General features: G+C 33.0%; 2 protein-coding genes across 2 annotated transcripts; both read left to right on the plus strand.

The window, feature by feature from the left end:
* Positions 1–5,852: 5,852 nt before the first annotated feature.
* On the plus strand, positions 5,853–11,780 carry THADA (Thyroid adenoma-associated protein homolog). Its single transcript, XM_018462489.1, has 14 exons — positions 5,853–6,259; positions 6,716–6,856; positions 6,925–7,569; positions 7,654–7,760; positions 7,843–8,146; positions 8,219–8,461; positions 8,539–8,895; positions 8,975–9,247; positions 9,316–9,513; positions 9,662–9,843; positions 9,925–10,471; positions 10,600–10,750; positions 10,833–11,092; positions 11,406–11,780. Exons 1-14 carry the CDS (start codon positions 6,080–6,082, stop codon positions 11,706–11,708), a joined length of 3,891 nt encoding a protein of 1,296 aa, XP_018317991.1. The 5' UTR covers positions 5,853–6,079; the 3' UTR covers positions 11,709–11,780.
* A 1,594-nt stretch (positions 11,781–13,374) lies between these two features.
* LOC108731916 (ATPase family AAA domain-containing protein 2-like) lies at positions 13,375–22,401 on the plus strand. Its single transcript, XM_018462472.1, has 3 exons — positions 13,375–13,378; positions 14,979–15,320; positions 22,028–22,401. Exons 1-3 carry the CDS (start codon positions 13,375–13,377, stop codon positions 22,105–22,107), a joined length of 426 nt encoding a protein of 141 aa, XP_018317974.1. The 3' UTR covers positions 22,108–22,401.
* The last annotated feature ends 25 nt before the right edge of the window (positions 22,402–22,426 follow it).

A 22,426-nucleotide genomic window follows, 5' to 3' on the forward strand; every position in this document is an offset into this window, starting at 1 on the left:
TGGAATTATTATGGAATATATATATGGATTTTATAAAATCCAACTTCGACCGTATTTGGCGCTCATTAATTAATTAACGTAAATCTATTAAAATACACACATTTTTAGTTAAAAATCAAGTAGAGATGTCTGTTGCTTTAATAATTTTGAAGATTAAAAGCTTCGAAAAAAGAATTCAAATCTTCGAAGTTAACTTCGACAGTTCGAAGTTTAAGATCTTCAACTTTGAAAAATATATTTATGTGGATAGAAAGAAATGAAAATATATTCGTAATATATTTTTATACATCTTTTTATAAAAATATATTCATTTAGTAACTGTACTATTAATTACATTAAATGAATAATTGTACAATTTTGATTTGTCAAAGCTTCGGAAATTCGAAGCTTGAAGCCTTCGAAGCAAATGACCAGGCTTACTCTCGAGCAGAAACCTCGTTTCAAAATAATTTTCCAATTCAATTCCAAAGTTATTTCACATTTTACCAAAGATACCCTGTATGAGCAACGCTTGACTCGAAATAGTCGCAACTATTGGCGGTGTGTGCTGAATAGTTTAGTCGAAAATTAATTGAGAGTCGCAAAACACGCTACATTGCAGACCGGCGTAAATGAGAAGAAAATTCCACAAACTTGTTCGCCACAGCTACCCCCAGGCAAGTTCCGTGGTTGATCTGAGGGTTTCCTGTATGCACAATATATATCAGCAACGCGGACTATTTATCATCAAAAATATGTACGGTATTGAAAATGTTCTATTAAAATATTATTAATAAATTTTAAAATCTTGTAAGTTATAAAAATAGATAGATCAACGTACGACTATTTAATGAAAAAAATCATTATATATTTGCTATGTATTTCTCTTTTTTATATAAAACAAGATAAATACCTTTTTGTTATATGATATTTGCCATTAGTTCGTTAAAATATAAATTAAATCATAATGTAGTATTGAAGAGGAAAATAGGAAACGTCAAAAAATAGACAATTTTGATCGGATGAATATATTAAAAAATTGAAACTTTTTGTAATATTTAAAATATAAAAATAAAAAAGCATGAAATATTATTTCATGTCATAGAAGCCAAAATCCGTTTTCTTTCTGTGCTTTTCATCAGCGCTTTAATTTAATAGACCTCTTAAATTTGTGCACTTAGAGAAGATAAAATAAATATACGTCTATATTTTACAGAAATAAAGAAGAGAAAATACAAACATAGAAAATGTAATTAAAAGTAACAGTTATTAACCATTTAATTTTCGGTTAACAGGTAGATTCAGGAAATTAAATCCTTGTGCAAGGTTCGAGCTACAATTGAATCTAATCGATGTATATTTGCGGATCCAATTAAATAGTTTCGCTTTTTCCAAAGAATAAATATTTGTGATTTTCTTACAACGCGTCCCTTTAATTTAATTATTAGCGCGCTCGGGGAAAAAAAGGGTTACTTTTGCCGTTATTGCGAAGAACGACGTAAATAAATCACGAGCTGGGATTCGTGGTAAATAAAAAAAAAGTCGTTGCGCTAATTTAAATGACGATTAATTACGTAGATTACGTGGCTCTCAGGAAATCACGTGGCCGCGTTTTCGGTTGATGCGAGGGAGAAACTTCGTTCAGAGAATAGTCGGAAATGTTCTGGGATTCTTCCCAGGATGATGCGCAATTAAAATAACGAAACACAACTGCTCTCACGTAATTCCGAAAGATCCATCTCTTCCCGCGGTTCGTACATTAACGAAGATATTACACCGCTGTCTTGTACTTGACCTCGTATTTAGGAGCCGGGAAATAAGAAGTTATAAGTATATGCGATACTGTGAAGTAATCTCGACTTTTTCCAGAATAGGTATAACACAATATTTGAGTGTGCATGTAAATATTCTTAATATGATTTTTATTGAAATTTATCGCGTCTCTCGCGTGCAATTGAACTATCCCTTATCCAGTCTAATTTTATGAGAAGCACGTAATGCATTTCTCACATTCTTTATACTCCCTCCTTTATGGAAGTCGATTTTCCATGATCCAATTTTAATGATCACTCCGCATGAATGATTAAAGGCAAAAAAAGCATCAATATTCATAACAATAGTGCTTTTTTACGAAATTTGTCATTTAATTGTGCTGAATTATGAACCCTATTACGCGGACTACACAAAGATGCTTTAGTCACTTTAAAGATTTACGAGACGCCTTAAAAAGTAGTCACAATAATCATTTTACGGAATCTTTTAGATGTTACGTTGCTCGGGGAATACTCTTCTCTCCGTTTTTGTTCTACTTTCGACAGTATAGCACTTTACGTGCAAATTTATTTTAAGAGTTATAAAAGAGAAACGATTTCAAGATAATAATTGCAATTACAATGGATGACCTAATAATGCCGAGGCATCATAAGGCTGATACGCCCCGAAATTGTTTCGTAATGAACAAAAATTGATAAAGCGAAATCGGAATTCTTTAAATAACGGGAAAATCTATCTTTTGTAATCAAGTTTATAAAACGAGCTTTGTCACGTGATTTTAAATACTATTTAACGACGTTAAAAGAATCTTTTTATAAAGCGACAAGAAGGATTGTTTGACAAATTTTTGGTGTCTAATAAAATATAAAAGAACATATTAAAATAAATGATATACATATATATATATGTGTATGCGTTATTCATTTAATATATTATGAAATATAAAGAGAGAAAGAAAGATAAATTTATTTTTCATGGATGACAATATTATCGAATAATTAATATCTTGCTTTAAACGAAGAATAGGTTGCTGTTATTAAACGATGGCCGATCATTACGATAATATATAATCAATAATACTGCAATATTGATATATAATTATCGATAAGGGAACCATTAATATTTTTTTTTCGCATTTATGTATAAATTAGATTTTTCGCGAAATAATAAACATTAGTCCCGTTTTCATTGACATTTTCTTTATCTCTCGTAAAGTTAATAGCGATGCACGAGCAGGGCTTTAGAAGTCACTGAGAACAAAGGTTTTCTCGCGAATCTAGCGTCAAATTGATGGCGAAACGTATAACACACCGTGCGACGTGAAGGCCAACGGAAGATTGTAACGTGCCTTCTAAATTTAGTGATAGCCATTCGTCTAGGCACGAACCGGAGATATATGCAATATATACAACCGAGATAAGCCTCGCCAACAGAACAAATGTAAGTCCAGATTATACCGTAGGATATCAAAACAGTTTGCGTTACACGACATATATACTGGACAATGTAACATTCACGAGATTCATCCTTTCAGAGACAAAAGACACATTTCGTGATGAAATATTCGTACAAAATGATATAATATAGTGATAAGTAAAAATATTTTTCGAATATACATATTATATACATATATCACTAATAAAATCATTTTCAAAATTAAAATGTAAACATTTAAATTATAATGGATAATTGTGAGAGAAATCCATTACTTGCTCCTCATAAAATTAAATTTGATTAAATATAAAGATCTATATTTCTTTTATATTGCTTATTAAATTAAACATAAAATTACCAATGGCGTGAAAAATATATTTCTTAAAATAAGATAAAAAGATATTAATACAATTGCGAAGATTGATTGCAATTTATATATACGTATTGTTTCAACAACATTCCCTTTCTTCCTCCCCAAACTGTAATAATTACGTAATTTAAAATTAAATAAATTTTGAAACAATTTAATTAGAAATACAGTTAAAATGATAGCTTTAATTGCAATGTTTAAAAAAATATATTGAAAAATGTAAATGTACGAAGAAATAAAAATGGAAGCTTATTTATAATTTCTTCGATCTATACGAGTATATATATTAAACAAAATGGGTACGACAGTTTGAATTTGTCAAGTGATCGATGATATTTCATAACGATGACAGGATATGTATAACGAATTTAAATTCTAGCGACTGAGTTCACAGATGTCTGCATCAACCAGATGGCTGGTGGTTACCGATAGAGAGATTAGCGGGTATCGGTAAAAGCGTGCCGTTAAAGCTGCGGTTTACTTGGCGCTTTAAATCCTACAAAGCACGTAAAGCACGATATCGCTCTGAAATGCTCCCCGTAATTCTCATTACGTTATCAATGCATCATCGTTTTTGCTACTACACCGCTCCAACTTTATCACTTCGAGAGATGGGTTGGCTGGAACGTTCCGACATATTTGGTGTAGCGATTGTAGCCGATTGTGGCACACCAACTAGAGATCGGAACAGTAATGGACTAATTCAAGCGTTTGAAGTGCAGCGTTCAGAGCATTTGGAAGAAGCAAGAAGTGGACTGCATTAAATTATACGCAAAATATGTCAGGAATGTCAGGATTGTTAAGTGGCGTCTACAATGAGATTTTAAGATGTAATGATCGATTTAAATTTTAAGCTTTAATGCCCGTTTCTACGAATGTAGTTTAATTTTAAACTCGATTCAATTAACTTTTCATCTTTTTCTAGTTTTTAAGAGAGAATTAGATAAAGATGAAGAGTAAGTTAAACCGAGATTAAAGTTAATCTCCTACATTGGTAAAAACAGGCATAAGCCATAAGAAATTGACCAGTTATAGCTAATTATTCTCCTTATATTCGATTGTGCTAATTAGCCAATTTCTCACTGCTTGTGTCCGATTGCACCAACATTACTTTGATTTTAAGTGAGGCTTAAAACTCTCTTTGTCTCTGTTTCTTTTTCGGCTTTAAAACGAGAGATAAAGAGTTTTAAGTCTCGCTTAAAGTTAAAGTAATGTTGGTGCAATCGGGCCTTAGAGAGTTTAAAGCCTTAAGTTTTATACTTTAAAATTTCATTGTAGACGCCGCTCTAGGAATAAACTCTAGAAATAATAGAGGCAGTATTGAAATAAGAATCGACTCTGAATCCCGACCTTAATCCGGAAAAAGTAATAGGTAAATTATATTTAAATTATTCATCGCTAAATGTTTATGAATTCCATTTATATATATTATTCTATTTAATTCAAATTGTTTCATAATTTTAAAAAGATGTTTGCATTTTTCTTTATTTAAAGAATGAATAATATTATCAATCTTTATTTAGTTATAAATTATTAAAAAGATCAATAAAAATCGAGGTATAATGTTGAGATGTTAGTAACACTTCACGTGAGCAATTACATAAAAATACCACGCTAGCAAACCACTTTTTATCTCTTGTCTTTTGTCAGCACATTAGTCGATAAGAAATATTTGAAATTTTAAAACAAATGTCAAATATTTTCTTCGATGTACACTAGGCGTCATTGATGCCTTCCAGCTTGAAATTTATAATTTCCTCCGATCGCACATCATATATCTATACACTGCTAAAAAAAAAGAAATTTGCTTCCATTACATGTAACGGAACTTTATTTAAATCTGAACTTTATTTAAATCTGAAATATTATTTAATGTACAGTTTTACTCTGATTTGACTAGGCTTTATCAGATCTGATTTGAATTGAAATTGTAATGAAATTCAAATATTTTTTAGAATTTTGACATAATGTATCCAAGAAACTTACTAATTTCAAAGTCGAGGGGCAACCTGAAGATGTTAATCGATTTTGATGAAATTTTACCCAGATCATATTGAGGTCTATAGCTAATTTTTGGGGGGTATTCCTAATCGATTTAAAAAAAATTTTTTTTATAACCTGACAGTAATATACATATACAATATATATATATATATAATACACATATATGCATAATATTATTTTTATCCGCAATTCGTGGCTGTAGCATCATAATGTTATTTATCAACAATGCCGAAAAATAGTTTTTTCTTCACATTTATAATTTGTAGTGTACCATGGTGTACCACGTCCACTTTCGACGATACGATTTTATCGGCGAGACGGGGGGTCTCGAAAATGGACGTAGTACGTAGTTCCCGCAGCTCGAAAATAGACGTTGGTGTCGCTAGTGTACGGGGAGTTAGAAGCATTACAGGAAAAAGGTCGGGATGGCCGCTCTCAGGTTTCTCTCTGGTAAACAGCACATGTGTAAATAGTTATCCAATGTGTAAAAGTATTCCTACAATATCGCGGTTTTAAATAATGGAGAAATATTTTATTATGGACGAGAATGAACTTTATAAATTTCTGAACGACCTGCGAAAATCAAAGCTAAAGGGCGAGCTGGACACCGAGGAAAAATTAACGCAGCAGAGTGGCAAATGGCGAAATACCTTGGAGTTCGATGTTTTAGAAGCGTGCGCCAAGCATTATAGCGAGAAGGTAATAATTTCATTCATTAAATCAAATAAATAAGGAAAAATCTAATACGATCGAGACTAGACTTTGGTACCTAATAATATTTTTATATGTAAATGCATCTTTTTCGTTTTTTTTTTTCCGTAAACTGTAACCTCTTACTGTCAGGTTTAAAATGCAATGATAAATTAAAGCTGAAATATAATTAAATTGATCGTTAATTTGATGCTGCTAATATCTTAAAACACTATAAATAATTTATTGCAAAAAGTATTACCTTAACGAAGATTCAAACCTGGAACCTCTGATATATATATATAATCCAGGTGGGTGTTTTTTTCAATTCGGCATCATCAAATTAGTATTATTATTAAATCAATCAATTAATTTAATTGTGATATTATTTCAGCTTCAGTTTATGATTGCATTCTAGTCAGGCAATAAAGAAGTGATTTTACATATTTGTTTTTTGTCATACAGTGCAGACTGGAGATGCTGGCACTCTTAGTGGAATCGAAGAAAAGTACGTTAAGTTTTACAAGAATGGAACTTGACTTAATTCTGATATTTTTAGCTAATAATTTATGTGAGAAGATGGAATACATGCCCTTTATAAAAAAGGTAACAGAGATACGTTGACATTGGTTCTTATCAAAATCTCTCAATTGAATTTGTTATATTTTTTATAGGCTTTAACACGGTTGAAAGATAGCTATGCTGTTGTAGAGAGACAATTTTTGCAAGCACTAATAAAATTAAGTTGTTACGAGAAGCAAAGTTTTATTTCCAAAACATATCAAGATGATCATTTGGCTATAGTTCGTAAAAAAGAACAAATTGAATATTGTACAAGACTATATTACGGCCAATTTGTTAGGAACTTGCATCTACTTTGCGTGTCCAATTTGTATCCAGAAGCCACATATGATCGCAAACGTTCCTGCTTGCAAATACTTTTACTGATGCAAGATCTCATTCCTGATAGATTCGGACTTTTTAAATGGAAGAAAGAAGAAGTCGAGGCGATAATCCACTGTTTAGTGATGGATACATACGAACCCAATAAGGAAATGGCATACCAGATAATCAGTTCAGTCAGTCCAGAATTGTTGAGCTTAGATTCAAAACCATGTGTTGATTCACTTATGAAAGCTGCATTTAAATTTGGTAACAGCGTTCGACCTATTGACAGTGTTACGGCTGCATATTTGTTTAAAATAGCCAAATTATCTCCTATTATAAAAAATATACTTTGTGATTACTATAATGTAGAAGACAAGGTTACAGAAGCAATAACACTGCAATTAATTTTACTGTTGTACGAAAAATTACGAGTATGTATAAGACGTGACGTTTAGTCTAATGTCATCAAAAGTAAACTTTTTATAATTTATGAAATATTGCTTTTATTTTTTTAGGAAGTATTAACTTTAGCAAAGGAAAACCTAGGAATAGCAATTAGTAAAAATTCTTTATATGGATATTTATTTTGCATTAGAAGTTTGCTTTCAGATTGTGATTTAAGGTAATTAAAATAATATATGAGCATTATCAACTCTTTGAAAAAATAATATATGATATATTTATTTCTTTTATTCTTGCTTTAGAGGCACAGAAAGAAGCGAATTATGGCAAAATACCATAGCTGATATTATAGAATTGTGCTTTGAACTAAATCGTACTGTTTCTGTGGTAGTAAATAATTCTTCACCGGAAGGACATTTACCAATGGACTTGAAAACACTGAATTTAAATGCATCATTTCTTAAGAACGAAATTATAACGCCACAAATGGTACTACTTTGTTCTTGGCGTACTGTTAAAGAAGTCAGTCTGTTGTTTGGTCTATTTGCCACCAAGGCATCGATACAAACTGCCGAATCTCCAAATGGATTATTAACTGTAGAACAAGTGAGATTTGTATATGTGCATGGTTTTATGTTTTAATGAAACATAAAGGGATTAATACAAATATGTTAACAGATTGAGAGTATAATGAAACATTTAGTCTCGTTATTGTGTGAAACAAAACATAGAGGTGCGTTTGAACAAGCATATGTTGGTTTTCATCAATTATGCACACGATTATGGCGTTTAACAGACAAGTCTCTAAATAGGCTTCCTATGTTTTGGTTGTACAGTATCTTAGTGTATTTTACGGGATTCGAGCCGGGATATGTATTATGTGCAACAAGAAGAAGTGCAGGTATTCCATTTATGATACAGGTATGGGCTAAAGATCACTTTACAAAAAAAAAAGAGATCTAAGGATATAATACTAAAACGAATTTATTTCAAAATAGGCAGTGCTATCCTCAGAACCAAAAATTCAAAATAATTCAGAAACGTTTGCATCTTGGATTATGACGATTTTATTACAATTTGCGCAGATTAAGTGCACAGCTTCTTTACGTCAATCAATGATGGACGTAATGTATGGACATCCAATATTTTCTAAATCTGAGTTTTTAATTTTATTTGAACAGATAGAAGAAAAGTGTAAGGAAATGACTGATCATGACTTGATCGAGATAAAAATTCATTCTATGAATATTCTTAGAGCTTTATTTAGACATTCTCAACTCGGAGATATAACTAAGAATTATATTATGAATGCTTTGATAGTTGCTTGTAGGAATTATGAAAGTATAAAATGGTCGGTAAGTGTGTTATATATTATTTTAATGAATATTATTTTAACTATGCTTATGCAGAAAATAATTTCTAATTGAATTATAGGAACGCAATGCGGCCACATTATTGTTCAGCACACTTATAGTTCGAATTTTTGGTGTTCAAAGAACCAAAGATCACATCAATTTGACAACGGATAACAAAATGACAGCGAAAATATTTTTTGAAAGATATCCCAATCTATTTGATTTTATTTTGCATGAATTGCGAACTGCATCGAGTAAAGAAAAAATCATGATAAGATCCAACGTCCAAGTAATTTTATTGCTGCTGTCACGATTGTATATTAATTGCCATTTTGACACCGATATTTATTGGGTATTTATATATAATCCAATTTTTCCCCTGTCCGTTAGAGACGAACATTATGGCAGATGTGTTTTCAGATAAATGAAATTGTTAATTTGGTATCAGAATGTGGTAAAAGCCCGGTATATAAAACACGTGAACTTGCAGCTAGAGCATTAGTGCCATTATTAGCAGATAGTACAGCTTACAACTTTTTAAAAAAGTTATTTGTAATTTTATGTACTGCGCAACATACTCAGATCTCTTCAAATCTCACACATGGCTATTTACTACAGGCAAGTATGAAACTTAATAAAAATAGAAGAACAATAAAGAATAATTAAGATAAATACTTAAATTAAAAATATCAAATATATTCCAAATTAAAAATTAAAACGTATAAAATGCATAATTAAAATATTATCTCAATTGATTAAATTGTAGATATTAGAGATTTTGACGAGATTGTCATCCGTCCACATGCAGCTATTAAAATCTGATGTCACAAATTTTGTACGCGCGACAGATTGGATATTGAAAGGATTAGAAAAAGAAATTAATGTGTTCAGTTGTTTTCCTATAGCTAGTGTATACATTGACATCCTTCATAGTTTAGACAAAAATATGTAAGAAAGATAATTTCACAGAAACCAATCGTATTATTCATCAAGACAAATTTTATACTGACACATTTTTCATGTTTTTAGGATTGAAAGTTGTGATGTAGAAGATATATTGCATATTCTGCAGCAGCACTTAGTCAAGAAAGATCTATTAAAACAAGGACCGGGCGAACAAATGTATAAAGTGTCCGCAATCAAATTTATACTTCGTATGGGGAATTCAAAGTTTTTGCAAACGATGTACAATGGATCTAGTATAGCATTCAACATATATTCGCGGCTTTTGATCATTCCAGAAGCTGAGATACAGAGTATTGCTTGGACTACTGTTTTTGAAGTAATAATAAAGATGAAATCTTATCTACAAGGAGAATTATTGAGCGTTTTTGCTCTTCATACAGCTTTCTATTTCGCTGATGATTTATATAAATTTAATCCTAATTTGCAAGATGCGATTTTTGATTTTTTATATAACAGCCTGACGGACATAGACGAATGTTGCGACAAATGTGCAATTTGTACTTTGGTTCTTAAGAAATTATATCTAGATGATACAAACAATATCTATTCTCAACGTGCTAATTACTTGAGATTGCTAGGAAAATGTATGACATTAACTCCTGAATGGAAGGTTCGCTCGTTATTTTACTCATTTTTAAGATTTATTTTTTTCAATTTCTCTGTTCTTTATTTTTGTCCTTATCATGTATTTGATACATTTTTTAAATTTTTTTGATATATTTTTATGTCTATTTTAAGGATAAAGAGCTCAGGATGGAACATATAGAAGACATTTATAGAAAAATCTGTGACAATAGATGGATTGGTTTGTTAGATAAAGATTTCAGATTATCAGTTTTCGATATATTGTATGAACTTTTTAAAAAGGACATCGATATGGAACATTGCCGTATGAATCAAGGATTTCTAATGTCAACGAAATTAGAATCGCGTAACAGTATAAAAGTAATGCAAAAAATATTTCTTTACAGATCCCGTATTGGACTGGTGGACAATGTTGTTGCAATTATTAGTCGATGACAACGCGAACGTTCGGCTCGATGCGTCTAAAATAATTTGTAGACTTGAACCGTGCAACAAATTGGAATGTTTCGAACCAACTTTGTTGGTATTCTTCGAAAAGTTTAAAGAAATGGTCGCTGTTAAGTATCCCGAAATAGCAGTAAGCGCCCTTTTCTGCTGGAGTGTTTCGTTGTTAGGAGATATGAATTATGAAATGGACGATAACGAAGTAAGTGAATATGCAAGATATAATAGAAAAGCTCTAGATATATATGTACAATATAGGCTATATAAATATAAAGCACTCCCACAATTGACGTAAACGTTCTATATTTTAAGAAAAAATTAATTAAAAAACAATTTTATTGTAACATAATATTTATTTTTATAACAACTTTAATATTTCGTTAGTTTTCCTCTTTTTGGCTTTTATCGCTACTTTTTCCAGAAAAATGCAATAAATTGAGGATACTTTATATTTATGGTTGTATATGATAATATTCGACATATTTTTTAAAATGTAATTCGAATGTTTACCATAGGTATTCAACAAATGTAGAAATTACATTATCTTTGATCCTAAGAAGATATTAGATCAGTGTTTCAATTTAACAAAATTGATAACTCAACAATATTCCATTGATAATGCATTACCACCGGATGCTGTAAAATGGATAAGTTACCGTTTAGATACCAATTTTCCTGCATCGTCATCTTTTAAACAGATTATACATAATTATCAAAACAACCTGCCGATAACTGGAGAGGTATTGAAAGATATTATGGGATTCGGCAGGGATAAAGCATTCCATTCTTTTGTATGTGAAAGGTATATGTCGTTATAATGTCAGATAATCTATCATGTAATTGTACTTAATGTAGAATTTTGCCCATTTTATATGTAAGTGAAATTATTTTATATGTAGATTTTTGAGGAAAAAATAAAAAAAGTATTTTTTACGAAATGACCCAAGATGCCTCATACATGGGGCACTATGTGCCACACATACAAAAAGTAGGTTTATTCAAGAAATAACAGTGATAAAAGTTGAAAAGAAATTTTATTTAACTTACGCAGTCCTAATATAGTCACTTAATATGATAAAACATAACTACAACTAATAATCATAACTAATAAAATAAAAAATTCATAAATAAACCTATATTGAACGGATAAAATACAATACTTGTAAAGGTAAAATAAAATTAATTGCTTAGGTTTATAAATTGCCATTCTAGCGCATATATTAATTTGTATTACTTTGTTCACTTATGAGTTTTAGATGCAATAGAACTGAGATGATGATGATGTGAGAACACAATCAATACTAGAAATTAAATACCTATAATGATCGAAGCTGGATTTTTAAATAATTGCTTAAATAATTCAATCTTGAATTACTATATAATATATATATATATATATACTACATATATAATTGCATATATACCATATTAGGCATGAACTGCGCGCCGAATTGTTTTTCCGGACCATAAACGCGATAAAACTACTGTAATAATATATCGCGAATTAAATTGACAAGCAATTTTAATAATTTGGTGCTCAATCAAGCATTATATTATAAAAATGTTAATATGTTGAAAAACTAATTAATTTCTAAATTTTGATAGCTCTAATGATGAGTGACCGAACGAGTAAAGCGATATTTGTAAAAGATTAGCTGCTTTCTGCAGAGATTTTAGGCTTTAAAACTACTTGATTTTTAATATTTTTATTATTATGTATAAAATAGTATACAATTGTTAGCTATACGTGGTTCGCTCTAAAATGAGCGAAATTCTTTGGTAAAACTCACGCGTTTTCACGTATCTTGAATGTGTTGAACTTAAATGTGCTGAACTTCAATGTCTGAAATATGTTTTCAAAAGTATCGTAAAACGATGTTTCAAGTATTGAAAGTATCGTAAAACGATATTTCAAGTGTCAAAAAGTTGAATGTTAAATCTATGAATTTAAAAAATATTCTGTCGAAACTATATTAATAATTCAATGAATAAGTTTCAAATTTTATTTTTACCACGAATTTTGATATTTTTATTTCTTTTTTTAAATAATGAAATTATATTAAACAAATTGTTGCAATTAATATGCTATTTTAGGCATTTTTTATAGTTCTTTCTTACAATATTTCGAATTTTGTTTTTTCCATTATGTTAAATAATCTGTGTGTAATTCATTTAGTGTTTTTTTGTAATAAAATTATTTCAGTTTATAACAATTTATTGCAAAGCGCATTTGATATTTTATTTTCGCACTAATAGCAACTCTTCGTTTTAGATGCACTTTCCACTTTTTGCTTTTTCTCCCTACAGATTAGATTAGATTAATATACATTTCGCGCGAAAGTGCAGCTATCTAATTACGCGCGAAATATGCCATTAGTTTTTGTACTGATTTTCATTTCAAATGTTTCGATACTTCGAGACTATCGTTCTTCGATATTGCGATTCTCGAAGTATCGCTTTCCAAATTGTAGTCAGTGATCAGTCATGGGTTTGGAATCACGGAATTGTATTTGACGTGTTCGATATTTTTTGCTATTATTATAATACTATTTACAGTGAATTTTACACGCAATAATTAATTATCGAACGTATCCTGTAAAGTGTTCGCAATGATGAAAATAATCGCTACTACATGCGAATGTGATTGATGGTAATTTATCCTATCGTTATTTGATTATCATCTGTTCTCACCTTTGAAAAGAATATTTAATTCGAATCTCGCCCTTGCGAGAATTTAGGTACTGGAAGATAATGATTATAATTACTTTGTTTGAGTATTAAAAGCACTGTGCTATTCAAAATACTCAAAATAAATAATTAATTATTTATCTTCCAGTATTAAATCGGGGTCAGTAGATTAAAATAAATTTCTATACGTTGTTGGCTGATTACTTCGTAACGCTTCTAAAATTCTAAATATTCGATTGATATATCAACCAGAAAAAAGAATTTTTCTAATCGATATATATCAAAGAATACTGTAAAGTATTTATGTATAAGCGCATTATAAATGCAATAACACAATTTATTGGTGAAACATATTAATTAAAAAATTTTAATCAATGTTTACATTGGTATATACATTGGAAATTATATATTGGGCCAATATCACGTCTGTAAATTGTACTATTCTAATATATATAAGCAATTTTTAAAACAAATCCGCAAGAAATTATATTGCTTTTGTTTTCATCCTCTCGTTGAGGGTCTGAAATTAGTATTATCCCGCAACAGCGGCAATTCATCTCGCGCATTTCGCCTCTCTCGGATAATGGCTCATGATTATTATTCCAATTAATTAATGTATAATACACTCGGAGAAGCTTGTCGCGTTTGACGCGTGGCGGCGCCACCGCGCGGTGGCGGCTCGCCAAGTCGCCACGGCGCGACGGTGGGCCGAGCCGAGCCGAGCACGGCCGAGCGCGGCCGACTCGCACGCGTATTTCGCGACGCGACGTGCTACCGTACGACTACCCGTCGTACTCCCGTGTTTTTCCCAATTTTTCGCGCCTCCGCCGAGTGATCGTCCGCGTTTCGTACGCGTCAATGCCCACCACCTGCGTCCGACCGGTGACGGCGCGTCCTCGTGCCTCCCTCTAATTGTGAAACCCCCGAAAACCGAGGCGTATTACACCCTCCCCGCGTTGCTCCACGCACGCATCGAGCACGCACATACGTAACGCACGTATATACACATACACACACACACGCGCATACATACGCGCACGGGTGGTGTACGGTGTGCTCGTGCCGTTGGTGTTCGACAGGAGAGGAGGCATGGAGTGTGTTCAGTGCGCCCGTTTCAAATCGTCACGGGCCGTTACCTCAGCCCCGTACGCAGCAAGGTGAGTTACGTCTCGTCACGCTTTATTCGTGGAACCGGAGCGGGAAGGGAACGGAAAAACAGAGAGAGAGAGAGACTATAAAGGGTCCTCGGGAATCGCGAATCGCCGGGACAGCGTGCGAGGACGTCAGAATTCGCTCCGAGAGAGACGGATCTATCTTCTCGCTCCATTCTCCTACTCTCCCCCCCTCTTTCCTTCCCTCACTCTCACTCTGCTCCGGTACCTGACCTACTTGTGCGCGAGCTGTCATTCTACGGTCGGTACTATTCTCCCCGGCTGGTCGGTCGACCCTTCGCCAACACCGTACTCCTCGTCGCGCGGCCTACCTCGCGCGAATCTTCTCGCGGAGGAAGGACCGACACAGACCGGGCCGTTCGCGCGGAGAGTCGCGTGAAGGGTGGACAAAGAGTAGGGGAATCACGGCGAGAGAGCGCGTAAGAGCGGAGGCACGAGACGACGACGACGACGACAACGACAGCGACAACGACAACGACAGCGACGACGGCGACGACGAAGAGAGGAAAAAGGAGAGAAGAGAAAACGAGTTTGAAAACTGGCATCGCCGGTCGATCGCCGCCGCACCAGGTGATTCCCGAAGCGCGTTATTCCTCCCCTTCCCCTCCTCCCCCCCCTGAAGAAGCGGAATGCTAAACAGTCATCGAGCGCTCGATCGACTAACGGCGTCTTCCCGAACGCTCTTTCCTCACCTCGTCTCGTTCTTATAATCTCCTTCTTTCCCCTCTCGCCTGTTACGCTCTCTCGTCTCGTTGCTCTCTTCCCTCCTTTCCTTCCGTTTTCCCCTCTCCTCTCTTTCTCTCTCTTTCTCTCTTGCATGTGTCTTCTCTCCCTCGAGGGAGAAAGGTCATCGGTCTCGAATTCGTCTTTTGTCCGCGCCTCTAGTACAGAGTACGGCATTTTCTCTCTTTCGTTCCTCTTTCTTTCTCTTTCTCTTTCCCTGTCTCACGATGAACTTCTCGGGTTTCCTTTAACGAACGTCCGCGCGAGAAATTTACGAGCGGTTCGCGGAATCGAACGCGTCGCGCCGCGCCGCCGCGCGTCGTATCGACGTCACGTTGCCCGGTGCCGCGACACCGATTTTCAGTACATAAATATCGCGGACCCGGCATGAATCAGCGGGGACCTTTTGCAACAGCTGGCTCCGGATAACGTTAACACGACAACGTGCTCTTGCGATAAGGATTGCCGGAAAGATCCGAGATTCGATTTGTTTACCGGCAAACATGCGTGTGGTAAACATTCTTGCTAATAAAAAGAACGGTTTTGATACAATATTAAAAAATTTAATTGAGTACGCAGATCTCAAAATAATTTTGTTGGATCATCAAGATAATTAAATAGAAGTTTTCCTAAAATATCTAAAAATTCAACTAATTACACATTTGAAAATAATATTGTTAGACCATTAAAATAATTACTAGGATAGCTTTTTTAAAAATTTAATTATAATTACACAGATTTGAAAATAATGTTGTTAGACCATTAAAATAATTATTAGGACAGTTTTGCTAAAAATTTGATTACACAGATCTGGAAATAATTTTGTTAAATCATCAAAATAATTAAATAGAACAGTTCTGCTCAAATTTTTATCTAAAAATTTAGCTGAATATAAATCTGAAAATAATTTTGTTGGATCATTAAAATAATTATATAGGATAGTTTTTTGCTAGCATCTAAAAATATAATTGGATACACAGATCTCAAAATAATTTTGTTGGATCATCAAAATAATTAAATAGAACAGTTCTGCTCAAATTTTTATCTAAAAATTTAGCTGAATATAAATCTGAAAATAATTTTGTTAAATCATCAAAATAATTATGTAAAACGCTTAGACTTTAATGTGCTGCAAAAAGTTTTAATATTCTCTAACAAACATTTTGAGAAGCATCTTACATAATTTATACTTTGATGGTCCAAATAAAATTATTTATAGATTTATATCAATCTAAAATTTTAGAGTCTTTTTTCCGTTCTTTCGGTGTTCACTATGTTCAAATTACAATATCGTAATTGTTATCACTGAGTAAATGCTTCAGAAAGAATATGTAGCGAAGAAAAAGGAAATATCAAGTTATCAACAAACTTTATAATTGATAATTAAGCGAAGTGTCAAAATGGACTACTTTCAAAAATACTAAATTATTTTTGTCCGCAGATTCCGTCATTATATCGCTCCTTGTGTTAAATTTTGCTGATATTTATTTTTGTTCTCTCACGTTAATGTCTCTAGAATTTATGTCACGAACTGTTTTCAAAACGTCACTCTGTAATATAAGATGTCAGACGTATCTGAATTTTTTTCCAATTTCTTACAATTTCTCCATTACACATATTTACTACATTTGCATTGTACATATTTTCTACTTGCACAATTCCAGAACTGGAGTATAGCATATTTTTATGAAAGAATGATGTCACCAGAACGATTTGTAATACACAAAAATAGTATCTGAATCGAAGGTATTTGTAAAGCGTTCCATAAAGCTGAACCTTTGGATCGCGACGTCTCACGCGCAACGATCCAATAAATCAACGTAATGTCTCGAATATTCGTAAACGTATTCGGTACGAGGTGGTATTGATTTCCTAGGAAAAAAAAAGGAACATATCGCACACACGTAAATTGATCGCTACCGATATCGGTCCCGAGGTCCCACCGTTGGCGGACGCGAGCGCGGTTGTGAAATGAAATTTGTCGCGAGGTAGCCGGAACCGACGGCACGCTCGTTCACGGGTCCGTCTGTTGTACACATACGTTTCACGTGCCGGCGGCCTATTTGTTTTGCCGCGCCTGCAGTGGTAGCCCGCCTCACGGTACAACGTCATTTCGACAATAACGTCGCGCGATCACGCGATCAAGCCGGACAGAAGGACGCGTAATTTATGCAAAATGCGCGCCGCGTTGGCCGATCGGCCGGCCCACAGTTACCGCTTGCTTCGTGACCGCCGCTAGTTATGCAATGACAAAACAGCGTTCCAACAACGACGATTGACTACCGTTACGATATATCTAAGATATATCTAAGAAAAATATTGCCGAATATTAGCCCCCCTCCTCTCTCCCTAGTTCTTTTAATCAATGGCTGCGTTCAGTGAAAAAAAGCGCACTCAGAGAACAGTTTCTTTGATTAAAAAAAACGTTTGTTTGAATCAAAGAAATTTGTGCATTGCTATATAAAAAAAAATTTTTTTTTATTTGAACGTCGTTTCTTGAAATTAAACAAATTTTTCTTCGATTTGAACGTTATTTCTTGAAATCAAGTAAATTTTTATTTTCTTCAAAGATATTTTCACTTTAAACAAAAAAAGAAAGAAACGATTTTTTCAATTTAAATACTATTCTCTGGATGCAGCTCTGCAACTGTTAAAAAATTTTTTTATACGATTGCACTGAAAGAGGAGATTGGCTGAATATGGTATTTTTAATTGATTGCAGCAGCCAATTTTTGATTGCGTTAGCCTATCGAAATCCTATATTGACATTGCGGATAGGCTAATGCAACCAAAAATTGACTACTTCAGCCAATTAAAAATGTTATGCCATATTTTACTATCTAATTTGCTGCAGCAGCCAATCTTTTCTTTCAGTGTGGTCTTGCTCTTAGTTTCTTATTGGATCTAAATGTATAAACTAATCATATTAAAGAATTTTACAACAGTTGCAAAGCTGCTTTCTCTACTGAATGCATCCATTGTTATCGTGATACGATGTAATTATAATGATAAAAAATTGTTTCCACACATAAATAAGCCTCAGTACATGTAATGATTTTTCGGTCCTTTGCTACGAATGATATATCATTCGTGTTTCGGATTAATTTTCATCATCTTAACAAATATACACAATTATTAAGTGATTCTTACGTATACTTTGACGTCTTTAGAAAATATTTATAAGGTTATATAGTAAACTCTCTTTAAAGAAATGTTAGAACTAGTAACTCGTAGTTTTTCGAAGAAATGTGCAGGATACGAATGATCCAATCGTGCTAAGACATAAATATCTGCATTGAGAAAAAATCTACTAAATTTTAATAGATATTTATTTGAATAATGCCAACTAAACATTCGCTTATAGTAATAAATATTTAATCAATAAAAAAAGTGATAGTTAAATTGTGACATTTCTTGTATCAGATAAATATACATAATATAGCTTTACATTTAGTAAATATTTAGTTGATATTATTCAAACAAATGTCTTATTAAAATTTAGTAAATTTTTTCAGTGTGCTTAAATTGTTTTGTAGTTAAATTATTTTGTATACATTTGAATTAATTGAGTTGAATATACATATATTCCCTATTTAACCTTTTATTAATTGACACTGTTTAATTAATTCCTGAATTCTGTATTTCCACACTATTAAATTCATTATTTCTAATTATTTCTATAACTCGCCACTGCTATTGTTCAATATATTATTAATTTAACAATATATTATTAATAAAACAATGAAATTAAACAATTTAACTCAAGAAAATGTATTAAATTTGATTAAAATTTAATTTATTATTTACTAAGTGCATACATTGTTTATTTTAAAACTAATCATAAAAATTGTATAATTTACATTTTTTAACAATACGAAAATTAAAAATAACAAAATATTATTTATGTTATTTAACTCAAGGAAATGGATTATCATTGTTTTCTCTTTTTTTTTTATATCTAATAGCACATATCGCAACGACTTAATTAGCTTTTGTTTTTCAATTTTTTTCTCGAAGCTCTTTTTATAATGCTGTTTGCGTTAGATTCCAATAAAGGACTGTCTTTTTTAATTATTGTGAAATGCATATTTCACAATAACATCCGTTCATAAATGGAAAATCCTTTATTGGAATTACTGCGCATTTTTCGGTTTTTAATTTCCTGTAGTGTTTCTTCGTGACAGAATTGCATTGTGTATAACACGATTTTTTCCTCTTTGACGAAAATAGATTTATTTACGTGAAATTAAAATATTAATTGTATGAGAATTAATTGAAATATCTTTGATTATATATAAAAAACATTTCTATTATCAACCATCGTTTTTAACAAATTTAATATATTTAGAAAGAAAGATTCATATCTCAATATCTTTTTTGCAATCGAGTTTCTTTAGATTGCACCTTTCTCGCATCTCGCAACTTGATATTCCGCGCAAGCCTTCGGATTTTTGAACCGCGATACTTTTACGATCAGCACCGTCGATGAAAGTCTTCCTCGTAGTCTCCGACGAGGCTTTACTTAGAGAGTGAGTGCGAGCGAACCCTCGGTGATATAAAGGCTGCCTCCTCGTAAGAGCCTCCGAGATTGCGGAGGGCTTCCGTCGCGCCTCGTATAACGCGGAAATCGTTCGAAAGTTAATTTGAAATTTATTCATGGACACCGCGGGGGACCGGAGGTCGAGCATCGTCTGCATACGGGGTGGGCCTAGATCTGACACCCTTCACGAGTACTACGGATTCTTTGACCGATCTGAATTTTCTTCGGCAAAACAGCTGATGTACGTTACTTGTCACAAGTTCCAAAATTTATAAATAACTCTTCAGTTTACTTTTAACTGATTAAACTTTAAAATAAAATAAAATTTCAAACTAAATTTTTAAATAAAATTCTTGTAATAAATCTAAATTAGAGATTCAGAGAGAGAGAGAGAGAGATTAAATTGAGAAAAAAAAGGTAAAATTTTACTATCTATTTGCATATTTAAAATTTAATTCAATAATCTTTTTAATTATATATATTTTCAAATATTTTAAAATTTTTATAAAAATATTTGACATCTTATTCTATAAAAAAAAATTCACTTTAAATTAGTTGAAGAATTCAAAATGTTGTGGTATATTAGTCGCTATCTTTTATTTATATATTTATGTGTGTATCAGGGAAACTTTTTTCTAGTTGAATTTTTAATAGCTTTGAAGGATCACTTTAATCTATATTACATAAGTATAATATGTTATACAAATGGAGATATACAGTCTGTCAAAAATTATACGAATATAAATGGCATAAAGGAGAGATTGTTCGGTAAATTAACGGCAAGCTTGTGAGATTGGGTGACCTCACGACCGTTTAAAGCTAATTCACAGCGTGTCACATATATGTCACATGTCACGACTCGCGAGTCACGACTTGTGTTACGTGATAAACAGCATGTCGTAATTCCCGTAAAAAAATTAACATTTGTCATTGATTTACGTCTAACATTTGTCATTGATTTACGCTACGAATTTTAATTTATTAAAATAATCTCTTTCTAACGATGAAAATGTTAAATCTCTTTATAATTAGAATAGAAGCCATTCACAAACAAATTAGAATGATCTGAGTAAAATTCTAATAAAATACTCGTTTTTCAAAACACACACACAACACATCACACGTTAATATATAGTATTTTATATTAAAAGAAATTAAAAGAAAGTTAATAGTACTATAAAAGTTAATAGTACTATAAAAGTTAATAGTACTATAAAAAATATTTTTTTTTTGTTCTTTTAAACATATTTAAAGATCACTTGAAACGTACATAGTTATAATTAAGATTTTTATTTTCTCTCTCTTATTTTAACGCTCGCGGTTGTTTCTCTTTCTTTCTTTTTTTATATTTGCATTAAGTTCAGTTTCCCTTTGTGCTCGTCATCTACTTCCTGAGGCAGGTCGCAAAGGCTGGAATTTTTCACGAGCCGACCCGTCGTTCGCGTAGTAATTGCAGAACGAGACGGGTTGCGCTCATCCACTCCCTCCATCCGGTTTTTCATTTGGCTCCTTTTAACGTCGACCTTAAAATAAACTTTGCAGCCCTGCGTGCCATCTTTCCGCGTCGCATTTTTCTTGTCTCTGTCGCCGAAACGTCGAAAACGCTCAGCGACAGATGAGTTTGGTGCCATAATTTGTCGATAAAATATTCACGACAACGATCAAATGGCAAGAGAATTGAGCAAATGTTTTCACGATTTCCTCATTGAATCGTGAATCATGCCAATTATATTGCAATTCTTAGAATATAATAAATTCTTAGAACGTAAACTATGAAATTATATAATATGTAATTTGAAAATCTTATTACACGTAGTATTGTAATCTGTATATAAATACGGTCAGAAAAAATGTCAGACAGTTGACAAGATAGAGACCATTATATCTCTAGTAGCACTTTACTCAAAAATGGGTATTCCCCAGTCAAATCATATCTATATAATATTGTCGACCCTCTCTATTTTATCACTCGCAAGATTCTGTAATATTTCTTCAAGAAGAAATTTTCTTATAGGTCGCAGCGTAAGCCTGAGACTGATGTCGCGATCGACGATGACTGTACGAGCGTGTGAAGTAACGAAATGGCGAGGATGAGCAGCCCTTGCTCCCCGAGCGTCGGTATCGAGTCGGTCCCTCGCAGGAAGAACGCGATAACCCGAGGAGGGAGGAAGCATAAACGAGGGCTGCCAGATGCACTGAGGATCCTTCGGCAAGAAGCAGAAGTCGGCGGGCAGAAAGAGGCGTCATTATAAGATCGACGAGCAACAACGAAACATAAAAGACGATGGACGAGATACGCGGCTCGTCATCAGGTCGCCGTCTCTCGCAAATTCTCGATCCGATCACGCGGCTCGCCAGCGATTTCGGCTCCAACTCGGCGCCGTGCAGTCCACGACTGGGTGCGCGCGTGCAA

Source organism: Mycetomoellerius zeteki, unplaced genomic scaffold (genome assembly GCF_001594055.1).
Source record: "Mycetomoellerius zeteki isolate Tzet28-1 unplaced genomic scaffold, Tzet1.0 scaffold145, whole genome shotgun sequence".
NCBI lineage: Eukaryota > Metazoa > Arthropoda > Insecta > Hymenoptera > Formicidae > Mycetomoellerius > Mycetomoellerius zeteki.